Source organism: Primulina huaijiensis, chromosome 3 (assembly GCF_012295235.1).
Source record: "Primulina huaijiensis isolate GDHJ02 chromosome 3, ASM1229523v2, whole genome shotgun sequence".
Classification (NCBI taxonomy): Eukaryota; Viridiplantae; Streptophyta; class Magnoliopsida; order Lamiales; family Gesneriaceae; genus Primulina; species Primulina huaijiensis.
Genome location: NC_133308.1, coordinates 19,928,971 through 19,947,527, shown reverse-complemented (window position 1 = coordinate 19,947,527; position 18,557 = coordinate 19,928,971). Strand labels below are relative to the sequence as shown.

General features: G+C 34.0%; 1 protein-coding gene and 1 pseudogene across 6 annotated transcripts in view; both read right to left on the bottom strand.

The window, feature by feature from the left end:
- Positions 1-693: 693 nt before the first annotated feature.
- Positions 694-3,369, bottom strand: LOC140973610 (arginine decarboxylase-like; annotated as a pseudogene).
- Positions 3,370-9,043: 5,674 nt separating this feature from the next.
- Positions 9,044-18,557, bottom strand: part of LOC140973609 (kinesin-like protein KIN-7O) — a 34,361-nt gene continuing 24,847 nt past the window's right edge. The window contains exons 20-32 of one of the 6 annotated variants that reach the window (XM_073436552.1): positions 17,955-18,032; positions 17,681-17,824; positions 17,432-17,545; positions 17,259-17,345; positions 16,943-17,146; positions 16,679-16,864; positions 15,908-16,114; positions 15,683-15,772; positions 15,467-15,607; positions 10,674-10,768; positions 10,513-10,591; positions 10,189-10,269; positions 9,044-9,502 (exon numbers count right to left, since the gene is read on the bottom strand). In XM_073436552.1, the coding sequence (XP_073292653.1) occupies positions 9,272-9,502; positions 10,189-10,269; positions 10,513-10,591; positions 10,674-10,768; positions 15,467-15,607; positions 15,683-15,772; positions 15,908-16,114; positions 16,679-16,864; positions 16,943-17,146; positions 17,259-17,345; positions 17,432-17,545; positions 17,681-17,824; positions 17,955-18,032 (1,737 nt within the window). In that variant the 3' untranslated portion in view covers positions 9,044-9,271. Of the gene's footprint in view, positions 9,503-10,188; positions 10,270-10,512; positions 10,592-10,673; positions 10,769-13,992; positions 14,093-14,114; positions 15,131-15,466; positions 15,608-15,669; positions 15,773-15,907; positions 16,115-16,678; positions 16,865-16,942; positions 17,147-17,258; positions 17,346-17,431; positions 17,546-17,680; positions 17,825-17,954; positions 18,033-18,557 lie in introns of those variants that run through there. The other 5 variants (XM_073436553.1, XM_073436554.1, XR_012174663.1 and 2 more) reach the window with 5 other exon arrangements.

Genomic DNA, 18,557 nt, shown 5'->3' with positions numbered 1-18,557 from the left:
AAATAAAAAAATATACGAATATGTTTCATATGAGACAGTATTTTATCTATATAAATGAGATGATTATCTATGATAAAAAAAATATATTTCTGATAACATAAAAAAAATATTTTTTATGGATCTGATTGGATAAAACATTTGCTTAACAAAATTAATTAATGAGACGGTCTCATAGAAATTTTTACGATAAAATAATACATAAAAACAATATATTTTAAACTAAAAATTTCATACTCTTGAAAACACAAAAGTCTCGATATTATAAATATGAATAGTTTTATACAATTATATTATATATCGAGAAAAATATTGGCATTATCTAGCTCTTTTATTGGAGACTTTGATTCCTTGTCTTGTGTACCATTTGGAACAGACTTGTTTTTATCGGGTTTATTTGGACTCCAAAAATAAACGAAGCAAGATCGTTTTGAAAGATGAACCTCACATTGTTTAAAAACAATCTGAAATTTTAACATTTTATTTTATTTTATTTTATTTAAAATTATATCGATTTACTGTAATCTTTCGTGTCTATACTGTAGATAAAAGGATCAACATTTCTAAAGCACAAAAAGAAATGATCGAGGATCATTCTCATCACCAGCATACAAAAACTTGTGAGCACTTAATTTACACAACTTGAAGCTCATTGATTGTACTTCTACAACATAATCTTTGACACTCCAAATCCTCCTAACATCTAAGTCTCTCCATCCGACGTCTGGGATGAAATAACACAGTCGAAACCGAAATTTTTCGAAAAAACAGACAGATGAACCTCAACCATAAAACTTAGAACCACTAAATATTATTACCTTAAGCCATGAAATAAGACCACTGCTCGTCCTCGGCAGCAACTGAGTCGCCGTCCGGAGCATACGTCTCATTATTGCTATAAGAGTGTGCCATTTTTAGCAGTAATGCTGCAAGAAGATGTAGACGTGAGGTACGGCATGTTACTGAAACAAGAACCAATGCCATTTACAAGAGCTGCACAGCTGCTATCATCAACTGTGAATTCCTCGGCACGTTGCTTGAGGGTCTCGAACATGATCTTGGGCTCATGCTGCATCAACAGTAGCACGTCTCCGCAAGATGGCCCAGGCATGGCACGCGTCACCGCGAACCTGTGTGGGCCATCGCTCTGAGAGATACGCACTACACTCGGGCCACCGAACAGGTTGTGAACGCCCTCCAATGCCTCCTCATAAGCCCCACCTAAGAACATTCCCAAGTAGTATGCCCCACCATTTCCATTCAAACCTCTGTTGCCTTCTAATTCATGCAGAGGTAGACTGGACTCGCCACCGATGAACTTGTTGATTTTTCCATCACTGTCGCAGGTCAAGTCCGATAAAATCCCCCTCACCGTAGGCCTCTCGTCGAGCCTGTGGATCGGAATAATCGGAAACAATTGGCCAATTCCCCAAAAATCAGGAAGTGAGTTGAAAATTGATAGGTTCACGTTATAAATCTGAACAGGGTCAGACACCCTGATTGCCTTGGACACGAATTCACAGAGGCCATCAACTGATGCTAGCTGTTCCATATCTAAAGAACCTTGCTTGAATTGTTCAACACACTTCTGTTTCAGCTGCTCTGCGTAGAGTAAGCAACTATGATACTCGCCATGAGCTGATGCCTCGAATAAATTCCGGTAATCAATAAGAGCATCATTGGTCAAATTCTCCACAAAAATTTGAAGCTCGACAGAAGATATCTGTGGAGAATCATGGTGACTTGTTGAAACTGCTTCGAACACTAAAATCGAGTGCTGAGAAACAATTGCACGTCCGCTTTCACTGCAAATAATGGGATGTTTAACTCCCTTGCGGTCACAGATGAATCCGACCCCCTGAACAACAGCTGAAGCATATTCTTGAAGGCTGTAACTAACAGAAATATCTGAATCTTGAGACTTTGAGCCATCATAATCGATTCCCAGGCCTCCGCCTATGTCAATGACTTTCATACAAGCTCCAAGGCGAACCAGCTCACAGTAAATCTGAGCAGCCTCGTGAACAGCATCAGCAAGCAAAAATGTAGAAGGAATCTGAGATCCAATATGGAAATGCAGCAGCTGCAAACAATCCAGCATCTCAAACTGCTGCAATTTCTTAACAACTCGGAGAATTTGGATTGTCGTAAGCCCAAATTTTCCTGTCTCACCCGAGGTAGAACCAAAATGGCCGGAATGCTTGGTTCGGAGTTTTGCACGAAGTCCAATCACAGGCCGAACACCGAGTTTCCTGCTGATATCAATAACGACATCTAGCTCTTCCTCTAGCTCAAGCACAATGACAGCATTCAAATGTAGCTTTGTGGCCGCAAGAGCAAGAGATATGTATTCTACATCCTTGAATCCATTGCACACCAAAAGCGCTTCTGGGCTTCCATTACAGAGACTGCTCATGGCTAAGAGAAGCTCCGGTTTGGACCCCGCTTCCAGTCCAAAGCGGAAGCCTGACCCAAATTTTACAATGTCATCAACCACAAACTTGTCTTGATTGCATTTCACTGGATAAGCGCCCTGGTAATGGGCGCCATACTGCTGCGACTGGATAGCGAGATCAAAAGAAGCCTGCAGAGACTCAAGGCGATTCTTCAGCACGTCAGGGAAACGAATAATAAGAGGAAGCTGAAGCCCGAGTCCGCCAGATGTTTTCGGTTTGGAAGCCTTCTTCACGACCTTGAGAAGATCGATTTCTCGGTGCACCAGAGTCTTAACACCATGAGGGTGAACAGAAACATTTCCATTGGTGTTGACGGTGAAGTAAGGCGCGCCCCACCCATCAATACGGTAAAGCAACGCCGAATGGGCGGATGACCAGGAGGAGACGGCGGATACGGCATTGTCGGAAGGTGGAGTTGCCGGGAGAGTGCTGTCCCAGCTGGGTACACCGTAGAGAGGTGGAGGAGGAACGGCAGCGTCCACGCAACAAGCAAGGTCAGGCATTTCGTCACCGATCTACGATCTAACTGTTCTTTTCTTGAATTATACACAAGAAAACAAATCAAAAAATGAAATTAAAACCATTCTACGAATCGAATGATGCCGTAAAGGTGGGGCCTCAACACCCGCCGAGGCTGGAGCCCCGGCAACCCCCCTCAAACGAAGCAAGAAGTGATCTAGGTAACGACAAAACGGAAGCCACACGCACGCTTATAGGACCCCGATATCCCCACGCCTACCCTTCAACCGAAAAACGAAATTCTAAAGCCCGAACACGAATCCCACCATACAGAATCGATAGTAGAGCTGGAGAATTTGGCAGAGAGAGGGAATTGCGGAGGAGATACGGCGGAGAACGAATGGAAACGGAGATATGAAGCGGGAGGCTAGGGTTTCAGCAAAATCTCCAACGCGAATGTGAAGTTGAGCGAGAATTGCATGAGAGGAGAAGCTGCGTTCCTATAAAAGGATGGGCCATGGGCCCGAACTTGGGGCCCGATTTAATATCTTATTATTTTCCCAGATTTTATCCATCTACCCTACTTTCTTTGGTATTCTAATTTTTCAAATATCCAAAAAACAATTTACACTGAATTAATTATAAATTTTCTATAAAATAATAACCCCTAAAAATTATTATTTTTTATATAAATTCGTAATAGTTTATCTTATATTTATATTTATTTACCTAAAAATTATTAAAAACANAGTTTGGGTGGGAGATTGTCTTCACATACTTGAATCAGCATCGAGTCGCCGCGCCAAGACAAATTCTGAGGCCCACTTTTTGCCCAATCTTCTTATTACATTTTTTTTTTTCAGAAAGCTTCCAAATCTAACATAACTTTGTATTTTGTTTTTGTGTGAAAAAATACAGTGGAAGTTAGTGAAAAATTTTCAATCAAAATATTTTTGTAGGTTCATTTTCTACTCACAAAATTGTGGTACTATGTCATACAAAATGTGGTACACTTCATGTGGAAATGTGGTACTAAAAAAGTACCCAGAGACTGAACAAAAAAAAAACGACGGCTGGGGACTGAAGGCCAATTTCCCGAAAAATATATGTTTGTACTTTTTTATCCAAAAAAATATTTTAAAATTCTCTGGATTCATACGTTTATTTTCGGATTAAAATGGTATAAAATTTTGAAAACATGATACTAATATATGATATCTGCATAAAAATTGTTTTAGATATGGTAATAATATATTTTTAGTACCCAAACATATATAGAGTTGTTGAGTTAAGCTTTCATTAGTGATAGTAGTATTGAGATGAGTGATTTCTTGGGAAATTTTCGTGCGTAAAGCTGCTGACATTGTGCCACTTGATCTAATTGGCTAAGTGAGCCGTAAAAGAATAGCGACAGATCTTAACGGGTAATATTGTCTCTGCTGAGAACATGGTAGGTAGCAGAGAAAAGGTAAAACTAATCTCTGAGAGACATGATATAGCACCAACATATAAACACGCACATCCCCCTACTCATTAGACTAACAACCCGACCCATTAGCACTCAAGTAAATGACCGTTGTGTTGCCACAAGTATAAAGAAATAAAGTTGCACCTTAACTAACAACTATAGCTTTTGGTCAAGTTGTAAATGATTGATCATAACAAGCAATTATTGATATTAATGACATATTTGTCTTTTATCGGGTGAAAATTGATACAAAACATTGAAAATATTTTATAAATATATAATATTTGATTATCATTTGTTTCAAATTTGATACTAATATATGATTTTTGAGTACTCAAACTTGTGTTGCAAGTGTTGAAATTAAAAAAATATCTTTTATATCAGATTTAAACTATTTGATGTTCAAATATCATATATTAGTATCATATTTTCAATGTTTTGTATTGATTTTTACCCATTAAAAGTCATGTGGGCACTTGGCATTCACAATTTTTTTTTAGATCAACGAGTACAAACACATTTCGTCACGGACTGAATGCAAACTTAAGTTTGGATTTGGATGTTTAAAATAAATTTGACCAACTAATTATTAGATTTCCTTTCAAAAAAAATTATATTACCCAGTTTAATATTGTTAATTGTTAAAATGAGTAAATTCATTTTGATGCACAAACTATTCATAAATTGATAAATTAGTATAAGAACTATTATAAATGACTTAATTGATAAATGATCAATCTAAAAAGTCAATTTTAGCCTTTAATAAAATTGTTTTTAAGTCCAATTATTTTTAATAAATTCAACTAAATGCACATTTTATTTTTCGAATTTTTTTATTATTAAAAGTGTAAACATTAATGTATATTTATTTAAAAATTATAATAAATAAGTATATTAATATTTTTCAAATATATTTATATTTTAGTCATTAATAAATTATATACTAAATATAACATATTTTCAAAATATTTGTAAATATATAATGAAATGGTATTTTTTCTATGTATATTAAAGTATTATAATTATATATCAATAAAATACACTCAATAAATAAATCATATAAACTACTAAAATATATTTAATAACCAATAAAAATAAAATAAATATTTTTTATTTATATTTAACTTAAAGTACAAGTGAAAAAAACCACGAATTTATACTAAGGGTAAACTGATATGAAATTTTTAAAATTAATAAAAATATAGCTTTGAAAATAAAATTGTGTACCTAATTGATTTTAATAATAGTAATTAGACTTAAAAACAATTTATGTTAAGGGTACAAACTTTTTAGTTTGATCATGTACCAATTAAACTATTTACAATAATTCGTGTATCAATTTGTTAATTTATCAATATTTCGAGTATCAAATTGAATTTTACTCTTATTAAAATTGTATATATTCTTTTACAATTAAATGATCAGTAAATCTTCATCTTAATAGTTAAATGTGTGTTCAATCCCTGTTAGATCTTTTTTTTTTGGTGCAGCCCCTGACTAACCAAAAAAATTTATGCACTTCTTGGGCACACTGTATTTTTCGGATGAAATTCAGTGCAAATATTGAAAATATGGAACAAATATATGATATTTCTTAAATAAATTTTTTTTATATGACACTAATATGTGATTTTTGAATACCTAAAAATGTATAATAAAATTTGATATTAATAACATGTCTTTTTTGGATAAAAATTCGATACAAAACCTTGAAAACGATATTAATATATGATATTTGAGTACTGAATGTTTCAGATATGACATTAATATATGATTTCTAAGTACTCAAACATGTATAATAAAATTTTGTATTAATGACACGTTTTTTCATATGTAAATTGGTACAAAACATTAAAAATATGGTATTAATATATTATATTACAATATAAACTCTTTCAGATTGGGTGTTAATATATGATATTTGAACACACAAATAAGTGTAAAAAATATTGATATTAATATAGTTGTTCTAATTTATTAATCAAAATTTTATCTTTTATATCAGATATAAAACAATTTGTTCATCAATATCGTATATATGCTCTATATTTTCAATGTTTTATATCACATTTCATCCGAAAAATAATTGTAGCTCAGAGAGTTAAAAATATTTTTGTATGAATCAGAACTGTAAATAATGTTTCAGTCTAATAGAAAATGAACACACACAATGTTGTTGGGATTTAAAAGTAAGTCTCCCTTGTTTTACCAATAATATTATGTTATTAGATGTTTTAGAAGACTGAATAATGTATTAATAAAATTAAAATATTATAATAATTTGATTTTAAAAAACTGTCCTCTTAAGGAAAAACAAAAAATACATTTTTTTACTATTATTATCTTAGGATATGTTTTTCGCATAAAACATCACTTTGGGATTTTACTATTACTATTATCATTTTACGATTTTTTTTTCAATCCTACAGAGTCCTTCATTCTTAGGTCATCCACAATAAGAAGGATATTTCTTTCAAATATTTGTGGACCCCTTAATACACATTATCAATCAAATATTTCTCTACTCAAATATCTCATATTTCACAATCAAATATTCCACCAACCAAATATTTATGGGTCTCACTGTCACTTTAATTAATATTTTATTTTCATTTAAATAAAATCATTTCATCACTTTAATTACTTTTATTTAGTATTTAGTATTACACATGAAGGTAGATACATAAATTGCATGAAGATAATAATAATAATAATAATAATAATAATAATAAGAGTGGAGCTCTTCACACTTGGGTCGAACTCGACCTCGACCCAAGTGTGAGCTCTTCACATTTTGTGAAGAGCTCGACCCAAGCTCTTCATTTTGTGAAGAGCTTGGGTCGAGAGCTTGGGTCGAGCTCGACTCAAGTTCTGCATTTTGTGAAGAGCTTGGGTCGAGACTCGAGACCCAAGCTCTGTACGTGCACGTTTCAAATCAGCGTAAAAATCACACTGGCTTAAAAAAATTAAAAAAAATTGCAATATCCGGTTACAAATTTGTAACCGGATATTGTTGTGGCACACAAATCAATGGTGTGCAGTGGTGAATATTTAGATAGAGAAGATATTTGGATGACATGTCTGGGATTATATCCACCGTTGTGGATTCCCTTAGCATCTTGGATGACGTAGATCCTCCATATTTTACGACTTATTCTATATGTTGAAGTTAAATTATATTTCAAATTTAATATTTTTACATATTAAATGTATATAAATATTACCAATATATATTGTATAGATACGAGGTATTTATAAAAATGAATAGCATATTAATAAAATTAAAATATTATTATAATTCGATTTTTGTCACTTTGTACTATCATTATAATTTGAGGTAGGGATGATCAAATTTTTTTATTAACCGCCCGAACTGAATTACACCGCACCGATTTTCTTAATATTTTAGAAAAATCGCAATTAAAAATAGTAGCCATAAACCGCACCACATATGCAGTTCGGTTATTTTTTTTCAAGAACTGCACCGCTTAAACCGTTTGTCATAATATTTGGCCTAAGATTATAATAATTTGTAAATAACATGTTCAATTAAAGAAGTCTTCGTTCAATATATCTCAACTCTCTACAGAATTATTATTTCCTCTAAAGAAAACTTATATTCTTTTTAATTATTCTTCATATGAGTCTTTTATTAGAGTATTTATTTCTTTTGCTAAAATATTTTGTTTGAAGTTTGAAAGTAAAAAAAGATAAAATAGTGTAAATGTCATTTTTGTTTTGAGTGTATTGTGTTGTTAAATTATTAACTTAGTTTTGAATCTTGATTATTGTTTTATCTTTGTACGATTTGAACTATATTTCATATTTGAAGATACTAAATTGTTGTTGTTTTCAAATAAATTAGAATATATATTCTAATATTTTTCATTAAAAAAACTGTAAACCAACTGAAACCGCTCAAAACCGTAAGACTAATTCTACATGTAAAACCGCGATTATTTTTTAAAATACTAACCGACCGCATATGACAATTTAGTTTGAATTTTTTTTAAAAAAAAACCGTAAAACCACACTGTGATCAGTCCTAATTTGAGGCTACGATGGCCCCCGTCAATTTTGTTGTCTTTTAGTTCATAAAATAAGGTTTTTTTGTTGAAAGGGTGAATAAACAGATATGACTTAATATATCTTGAAAATATTATTTTTGGCAAGTCTAAGACGATCTAACATATCTATATTTGTAAGATGATTTAACTAAATTCATATTTGTAATGAAAAATAATTCTTTTAATATAAAAAAAATAATATTTTTTCATAAATCGAACCAACGAACACCTCACACAAGTCGTTTATCGATACCAAACCAAGGAACTGCTGAAATTTTATTTTTAAAATGTTCTTTAATCAAACCTAACATTTGGATATTAGAATGAGTCTGATCCTTCAAATCGAGGAGAAAACACTAAAAAACAACACAATTGAATATTTTATAAATGATTGAGAAGTAAGCAAATCAAGTGTATGCAACAATGAAGCTAACGGTAGATCATAAAGAAATTGTTAAGCAACAAAATTACAAATATAAAATCAAATAGAAAAAAATTACTTCAAAAATTTATGCTTTATTAAAAAATCTACCCGGTATAGTATAAAATTTATCTTACCTAAAAATTTGATATACATGTACACAAAATGAAACATGAACCACAAATTAGCATGAGCATATCCAAGATAAAGCCATTAATAATCTTCGTAAAAAGATCTTTTAAAATTTACAAATTGTTTCTGAATTTCGAACCATAACTTCAAATAAACCGAGAATCCAATAATTTTACCAAGGGGCCATGAAATTCAAATGTTCAAAAGTACTAAAACTTGACATTTTTTCAACTTTTATTTTACATATCAAACAAGCAGATAAATGGGTAGATTATGATCGCCCTTGTAAAGTTGAGAGTTGCTTCTTGAGATTTAACACTTCGGTACCATATACACCCAACTGTTTCTTCAGCTTTTCTGAAGCTTCTCTGTACCTCTTGTCCATGTGCTCCATCTCTTCAACACCATGCTCGTATTTGATACGAAAAGAGTCGAGTTTCGCTTGTGTTCCTCGAAGCCTCATTCTTGATTTTGCCTTCTCCTTGTTGTTAGTAATTTGATCCTATTAAGATTCAACAAAAAAACAATACCATCTCTAAACAACGGATAAATATTTTAAATAATCAATAAAAAAAACTTGCACAATATCAATGTGACACCAGATTTCAATATTTTTTTGTTTGAGAATTACGCGAAGGTAGTTGTCTGCTTATGCATTTAAGGTCAACTGACTATGGCTGCTCAATGGCCAACTACATTGATGAAGGCATTTGATTGCTTTAGGTCCTTGTAGAACCACCCTTGAGCTGCTATGTACTTGGTTTCAGATCTGAGTCAGCCATGGGCCAAATTCCAAAACCTGGACGCGTCAACTGCAGATAATATGCTGCACGCCCTTGAATCAACATGGACCCCACATGATTTAATCCAAGGGTTGTTGCCCCACCCGGTGAGTTACACCTGGTGGAGCATAGTATCTGCGCGCGTCAACCACCCTTGAGGTGCTCCTTCGTTTAAATTTTACTATACACAAACTAAATGGAATTCAAACTTGGGACTTGATTCCAAGTAAACCTACGCCAATATCGGGTTAATTAGTTGATCACTGACTCGCTGTTCTATAACAAAGAAATATGAAGTCAACTTAATTTTGCTACAGTATCCCACACGCCAAATAGATATAACCCACCATGTACGAACTGCTACAGAAGAAATAGGATGGCTGCTTCAATTGTACAAGATTCTTACTTTGTGAATTTGGGCTGCCAAACTAGCAAGTTTATTATTCTGCTCCATTAATTCATGCTCTAGCTTCAAGATCATGCCTTCCTGTGGCACAGGGAAAAAGAAAAAAGTCAAGCTGATCTTCGACACTTTCTTACATCTTAAGTCCACACGCCCCCATGATTTACGTCAAAACACGCAAAAAGTACTGTTAATGTTCTACTAGAAACAATAATACAAAAGTGCGTAAAAATTAAGCCATGAGGTAGGCCCTGTAAAAGCAATTACACTCAACATCTCAAGCCGTATGGCACTGGGAAAGAATGGCCAAAGAACAGAAAATCTTACCTCTACATATTTTTCGCTTTCATCATCAGAAGCTCTTGGTTCATTGGCTGTGAGATCAACTACTGACGATGTCTCCCTATTAAAATTCAAGTATCAAGCCATAAAAATAATATCAATGTTCAAAAGCCAATCAAAACATAAACCAATAACCAAAATGAAACCTGCACTTCACAGAACTCGCTTCTTCTTCTAGCCTTCTCAACCTTTCTTCAATATCCTTTGAATATTTTGTACAATTCCCCAATTCATTTCTCACCTGCGTATAATTTTCTCTACCATATGGTTACACTCATCAATGCCATTTATAAACTTGAAAAGAGGAAAAGAAACAATTGACAGAAAAACATAGAATATTGGGTAATAATTCTTGTTTATTCTTACGTATGTGTCTGGACAGTAATATATAGACTCTACTTTTAAAAAAAAGGAAACGAATGGGAAATAACAAATGAACTCCTAAGATCTCTCGAACAAAACTATACAATATTCTAGGAAATCTTCCAACACTCACCCTCAAGCTGACTTGAATATGTCACTCATAGCAAGCTTACAAACCAATTTTTCAAACTGTGCTTTAGGAAGGCCCTTGGTGAGTAACTGAGTATATCAGCCACTTGACTAGTAGTAGGTATATAAGGCATGCATAATACATCGCTGTCAATTTTTTCTTTGATAAAATATTTATCCACTTCTACATGTTTTGTTCTATCATGTAGACTGGATTATGAGCAATAGAAATAGCCGTTTTGTTGTCACAATAGACTTTAATTGGTGCTGGTATGGGAATCTTTTACTCTTCCAAAAGCCTCTTTATCCACTGCACTTCGCAAAAACCATGTGCAACATAACGAAATTCTGCTTCAGCACTACTTCTCTCAACAACATTCTATTTTTTGCTTCTCCAAATAACCAGATTACCTCTAACAAAGGTGCAATATCCTGAGGCAGATCTTATATCATTGACATCGCCTGCCCAATCAGCATTTGTATAGGCCTCCACGTGAAGGTGACCTCTATTTTTTAACAAAAGTCCTTTCACAGGTGTCCCTTTGAGATATCTCAAGATTTTGAACACAACTTCGAAATAAGTAGGTCCAGGTGAATGCATGAACTGACTCACAACACTTACTGCAAAGGCTATGCCAGGTCTGGTATGTGCCAAATAGATTAACCTTCCAACTAATCTTTGATAACGTTCTTGGTCCACCACTTCATTTGTTGCTGCGGCTTTCAACTTAACATTAGGTTCAGCTGGAGTATCTGTTGCCTTATAATCATCCTTGTTTCTTTGAGTAAGTCAAGAACATTCTTACCTTGGCTGATAAACATCCCCTCATTCGATCTAGTGAATTCCATCCCGAGAAAATATTTCAGCTTTCCAAGGTCCTTGATATCAAATTCGACTTCAAGTTGTTTCTTCAAGTAATTAATCTCAAGATAATAATCTACAGTCATGATAATATCATCAATGTAGACTATTAGGATGACCACTTTACCTTCAGTGGAATGTTTGAAGAATAAAGTGTGACCAGCTTGGCTTTGTCAAAAACCATGTCTCCTCACTGCATTCCCAATTCACTCGAACCAAGCTCTAGGGGACTACTTTAGTCCATATAGGGCTTTCTTCAACCTGCACTCTCCTTTTTCCAAACATCTCTTCAAAACACGGAGGTAAGTCCATATATATTTCTTGTAAATCTTCATTTAGGAATGCATTTTTAACATCAAAATGATGAAGTGGCCAGTTGGAGATAACCGCAAGAGACAAAGTATTCTAATAGAGTTAATCCTGGCGACATGGGCAAAAGTCTCTTGGTAATCTATACCATGAGTTTGAGTAAATCCTTTCACTACAAGTTTTGCCTTGTATCTATCAACACTTCCATCAGATTTACACTTTACCGTAAACACCAATTTGCACTCAATTATCTTTTTTGTCTTTTGGAAGATCAACCACAGTCCAACTGTCGATTCTCCTAAGAGCATTAAATTCTTCCATCACTGTTAATTTCCAATTCGGATCACCTAATGCTTCCTGGACAGTTCTTGGAACAGATAGATTAGAAATCTTAGACACAAATGCTTTATGAGTGTGACAATTTTCCATTAGACAAAAACTTAGCAATGGGATGGTTAGTGCATGCTCGAGTTCTTTTCCTAAGTGCAATAAAAAAACAAGATCAGAGAGAGATATATCAAATGATGGAGATGTAAGAGGAGTGGAAGGAATATTACCCTGACTTGTAGAACCATCACTCGGCAAGTTGGATTGATCAATTGCTTAAGAAATAAATGGGGCAATAGCACTTTTGAGGAACTGTCTTCTGGTGTAGACTTGAAGTTCCTGTTGAGGCTTTTCTCCTCCCGTCTCAGATAAAGTAATGTTTGGCAAAGATGTGGTACGACTTCTAGTTTCCGTACTTCCGACGATTTTTTCCACAAAATGTTTATATGAATCAATTAAGGGAACATAAGCCTTTGGTATAATTTTTGGAACAGGTAAAGTGTCCCAAAAATTATCTTCCTCAACCACCATGTTCTCCCCATGAAGATAATTTTTTTGAAAAAATGATTCATCATCAACTTATCGAACATCCGTGCTCTCAAAAAAAATTAGTTACAGGGTTAAAACATTATACCTTTTCTTGTTAGAAGCATAGACATTTATACCCTTTCTTGTTAAAAGCATAGTCTAGGAAAACACAATTTTCAGATTTTGGATCGGAAAACATTAGGTATATGCATGTAGAAAACACAACCAAAAATTTTTGAGGGAAGGTTGTAGTGATGCACGACATGGGAAAGTAACTTTTTAAGGTTTGCAAAGGTGTATCAAATTTCAAAATTCGAGATGACATTCTATATATCAAGTAACATGCAGTTAAAAGAATATCTCCCCAAAGATATTTTGGAACATTCATTGAAAACACAATGGCTCGAGCAAACTCAAGTAAATGTCTGTTTTTTTTTTCGGCAATGTCATTTTGTTGTGGTGTTTCTCGACAAGTTGATTGGTGAATAATTCCTTTTTCTAAAAGAAAATGTTGATAGAAATACTCAGTGCCATTATCACATCTTAAAATGTTAATTTTAGTTTGAAATTGATTTTCAATCATGAGAAAAAAAATCTTTAAACCTTTGTTCAACCTCAGATTTTTTTTCCAGTACATAAATCCAGCATATTCTTGTGCGGTCACCAATAAAGGTCACAAACCATATTTTTCCAGAGATGTTTTAACCTTTAATGGTACTCAAACATCACTATGAAACAAGTAAAATGGTTTCGAGGCAGAATAGGTTTTTACTTGAAAGGAAACACGATGATCTTTAGCAAAATGACAAGCTTCACAGTGAAATGTTGAATAATTAACTCCTTTAAATAATGCAGGAAATAAGTGTTTAGGTACAGAAAACTAGGATGTCCTAATCATCTATGCCATAGCATTACTCGATCATTGACAGAAGTGGAATTAAAGCTACCTAATCCATGAGCCTTATTTTTCCAGCAAGCAGTTTCATCAAAGTAGTACAGCCCATTCATTTATCTAGCAATTCCAATCATCTTCCCCGAGTTCTGGTCCTGAAAAACACAAATGGATGGAAGAAAGAAAGCTGAACAATTAGAATCCTTTGACAATTTACTGACAGAAAGAAGATTACAGGCAAGTTTTGGCACATGTAAAACAGATTTCATAGTAATATGTTCCGAAATTTAAATGTTTCATTTGGCTGCAATGGATGAAAAACTGCCATCAGCTATTCTAATCTTTGCAACTCCCGAACATGGAATATAAGAGTCAAATAACAGAGAATTATTTCCACAATATTCACAATTGCGGCCAATTTTGTCTCCTACACTATGGTTCTTGAAGGATTTACGGCTAGCATGAGTTCAGGAATGGCCAGGCCTGATCTTTCGACAGATTACATTTTACCAGCTGCCTTTTTTTCCTAGCATAACCTGTCTACGGCTCTCTTCTCGCCGCACCTCTGCAAAAGCTTCTCCAATGGATGGAATAGAGTTCCTCCCAACAATTCGGTCACGAACTTCATCATATTCAATGTTTAATCCTGCAAGAAACTTAAAGCGACCAACATCGGCCATCCTTTTACAGTAATTGCAGTCATCGGGTGATTTCCACTCGTAATCATTGAATAAGTCCAGATCTTGCCAAATTCTCTCAAGGGAACTGAAAATTATGGTCACAGAACTCTCACCTTGGCGAATTTCCCCAAGTAAATCTGCGAAACATTTTCCTATAACTCTTTGGATGTTGAATAGCAGAGATAATTCGCACTTATCTCTTCGGCCATGGAGTTGACAACCAAGTCATCCCCATTGAGTTTTCAGCATCCCAAGTGGCATAGGCTGGTTTTTTGCATCAGGCTTTGTTGTTTCACCTGTAATATAACCGATCTTGCCTCTCCCCCCGATGTACATTCTAATTGATTGAGATCATCGAAGGAAATTGTCACCATTGAGTCGGATTGTAATGATTGAATGGCATGATTTTCAGATGGGTTTCAAACAAGTTGAGTCTCAGGTGGAGAAGGCAGGGAACTCTCGGCCTTAGACATTTTTCGGAAGCGAATTTAAGCCCTAGGATCTTTGATTTGTCTATGATGCCAAATATACAGAAAAACACACAAAGTATTAGGTAATAATTCTTGTTTATTCTTATGTGTAGTGCATGTACATTAATATATGGACTCTACTTTTAAACAAAACAAGAAACAAATCTTCCTAAAAAGGAAACTAACAAACGAACTCCTAAAATCTATCTAGCAGCTAATTATCTAAATATAATCCTAAAAATCTGTACAAATATATACAATATTCTAGGAAATCTTCCAACAGAAACCTTCATGGGGTTTCCAAACGTTAAAAAAGAATCAAAAGCAGGGCAAAGACAAACCTTGGCTAACTCATGGTATGTCAAATTTGAAAGATTACCTGCAACAATTCTTCAGATAGCATGGATATTTCAGCAGTATATAACTTTGTCTTTTCTTCAAGGACTTCGACAGATGCTTTCTCCTTGGACATCCATATTGCCTTTTCCTCTTCCATTGTTAAAAGGGCTTCAGTGAGTTGCTACAAAAAAGAAATAAAATAAATGAATCGATGGATATGGTAGAGAAAGTTATACAAGTTACCTTTTAATTATACCATTGATAACTCATCCTTCTCCTCTAACATGGAATTAAGAGAGCTATCCAATTCCTGCCCATAGGCCCTAGATTCTTCCAAACTTGTTTTCTGAAATATTTTCACAGTAAATTGGATTGGTGTGGGAAAACAAGCTAGCTAATTAGGCAAAAATTAGGTAAATTCAAATAATAATGATAAAGCATTTCTAGAAACAGTAGAATTCAAAGAAATAGAAAAGTTTACGAGAACTGAAACTTCTTCCTTCAGCAAACACAATTCTGAGCGTGTCAAGTCTAACTCATCAGACAATTCCTGCAACTCAAGGGCCAAACTTTCAGATCTAGAAGTGATTACATCTTTTTCCTCATGTGCAGTCGCTAGTTGATCTTCGAGTGACTCTATAGTGGCATCCATCTCAAATGCAAGCACTTCCAGTTTATTGTATTCCTCCTAATCAAAATGATAGAAACACAATGTAATCAATCAAGACAATGAAAAGGCATACTGCACAAAAAACAAGTCGCCTGTTAGAGAAGTAAAAGAGACACTGAATACCCTTCCAGTCTCCTCAAAAGGGCGCTGACAACTAATAAAAAGAGACTGAACGGAAATGACGTGAGCTGAATATAAATCGTGGGATCATCAAAAATATTATCCATGCTTGTACAAAATGATTATTTGACCCCGTTTTCCAATGCTAGTTAAAAAACAACTTTTATCCAAACCTTTACTCTTAACCAAAATGGTAAGTCTTACAACAATAAAATTGTGCACCAGTAAAGAGATGAACAGTGAAATAATAATGCAAAGTGGAAATTGGAAATTGACAAATAAAAACGGGTAATATGTTTCTTTCAAAAAGTCTTAAGCTAATCATGTTCATTGTGCAACTTCCAGTTCTTCTCTCTGGTTTGATTTTTCGGAGGTTCTTATTCACGGTTCCAAGCGCCAAAGATCAAAAATTTTGTTGCGGGAGCAGTTGGTCACAATATGCAACATAAAATGGATATCTACCTGCATTTCCAGTTCTACCGAAGCGGTGTCTTTAGCTCGTTTCTGATCAAACACATTTGAATTCCTTTCTGTAGTTGTCTCATGCCTTCTGCCAAATATAGTATCACGTTTACTCATATCACGTTCAAGAAGAGCCTTCTGTCCGTGCAGTCTCTTAACTTCTCTCTCCGCGCATGCCTTCTCACCCTGGCGACAGAAAAATGAATTGCAGGCACAGGATATATATAAAAAAAAATGCAAGATACAAGAGAAATAGTACAAGACCTCGAGTTTTGTTTTTTCTTGGACAGCATTCTTTAGCTTGAATTCTACCTCTTTTAACTTCAATTTTGTTTTTTCCAAATCCTTTCTGATATTTTCCTTTTCCTTGGCCAAAGAGAAAGATGACAAGGAGGATATTTCCTTCTGAAGATTTTGAATTATAACAAGGAAATCAGACTTTTCCATTTCATGATTCTCACTAAGTTCCTGGAAAAAATCTGATTGTGTCAAAAGTGGAATCAGCTAAACAGATGAAATGCCCAAAAAGAAAATAATAATAATAATAATAATAATAATAATAATAATAATAATAGCATACCATTAATGAATTTGCAGAATTTTGAATTTGTAAACTTAATTCTTGTATCTTACTCTGAAGTTCTGAACCTTGACAGCAGAGAACACGCTAAATTGCAAAAAGAGATACTGAGAAACTTTAGCAGAGTGTAAAAAAACTAAAAATAGCCTTGTATTTACTTGTAGAAGCACTACCTTCTCATTCTCAAGATCAATAATTTTGTTCCTCAAGCAAGAATGTATTTTCTCATGGCTATTAACTATAGATTTCATTTCAAGCAAGATCTGAGAAGCTGAGGGCTTAAGATCCTGCAACAACAAACAGATATTTGTGGATTAATAAAATCAAAGTGATAGTAAATGGCTAAGAATTTTTATTTCCCGGATATATTAAAATAGGATGGTCAAGAATGATAGAAAAGAAGTTGAATGCAGCTCACTCACAAGAATCAAGTTCGATACAAAAGAAAAACAACGGCGAAAGTCATCCAAAACTAAAGAGATGGAGTCAACAAAGTGCTCTGAATTTTGTAATTTCATTGTCTCTTGAGCTTCAGTTAATAGATTGACCAGCCAACCAGATTCTTCCTGAAAAAAGTGAATAACCAGTTAGATTTGCATCTTTAGTTTTTATCAGAATTCATATCTTTAAAGAACATCAAATGAGGAAAACACGAAGAAATTTTGTCGTATAAGCTGAAACTCGTGCGCCAGGTACCCTGTTAGACTGAGATGAAGTCGGTGCCTGATGAACTAGAGTCTCTTCTTCTCGTGCAAGCAAAAGTTCCTCATAAAGCTAAACCAAAACATGATTTTAGAAATTCAACATAGAAGAAAGAACGAAAAACTTCAAAAAGGAGACTTTCACTTCATGAAGAAAATTCTTGCCTATCAGAAATTTTTAATCAGTAACCTTGCAGTCAGATCTAATTTCTTAATAATTTAATATCAGAGTATCCCACAATTTTATAATTACTTAATTTATTTTCTCATTCTTTTTACTAACAAAGTACTTGTGAGTGAAGATGGGGCAACTCATATTTGATCACAAGTTTCTGGAGAGGGAGGTAGAGGAATAAAATGGAAAAGAAACACCATAGTCACATGATAACATGAGAAAACATCACAATTCAAAGAGCAGTTTATCTAAAAGCACAAATACAAGACCACAAGTTTTCAAATAAAGATGCAACAAAAACCCTGGAAAAGGGAAAAAAAAAAAAGAAAAGAAAGTCGAATTGGTAAAACATGCAAATTAACTTTGAATAATAACATGGACTAAAATAAACTCAATTCAAGTCCCTTTTTCATTAAGCACATT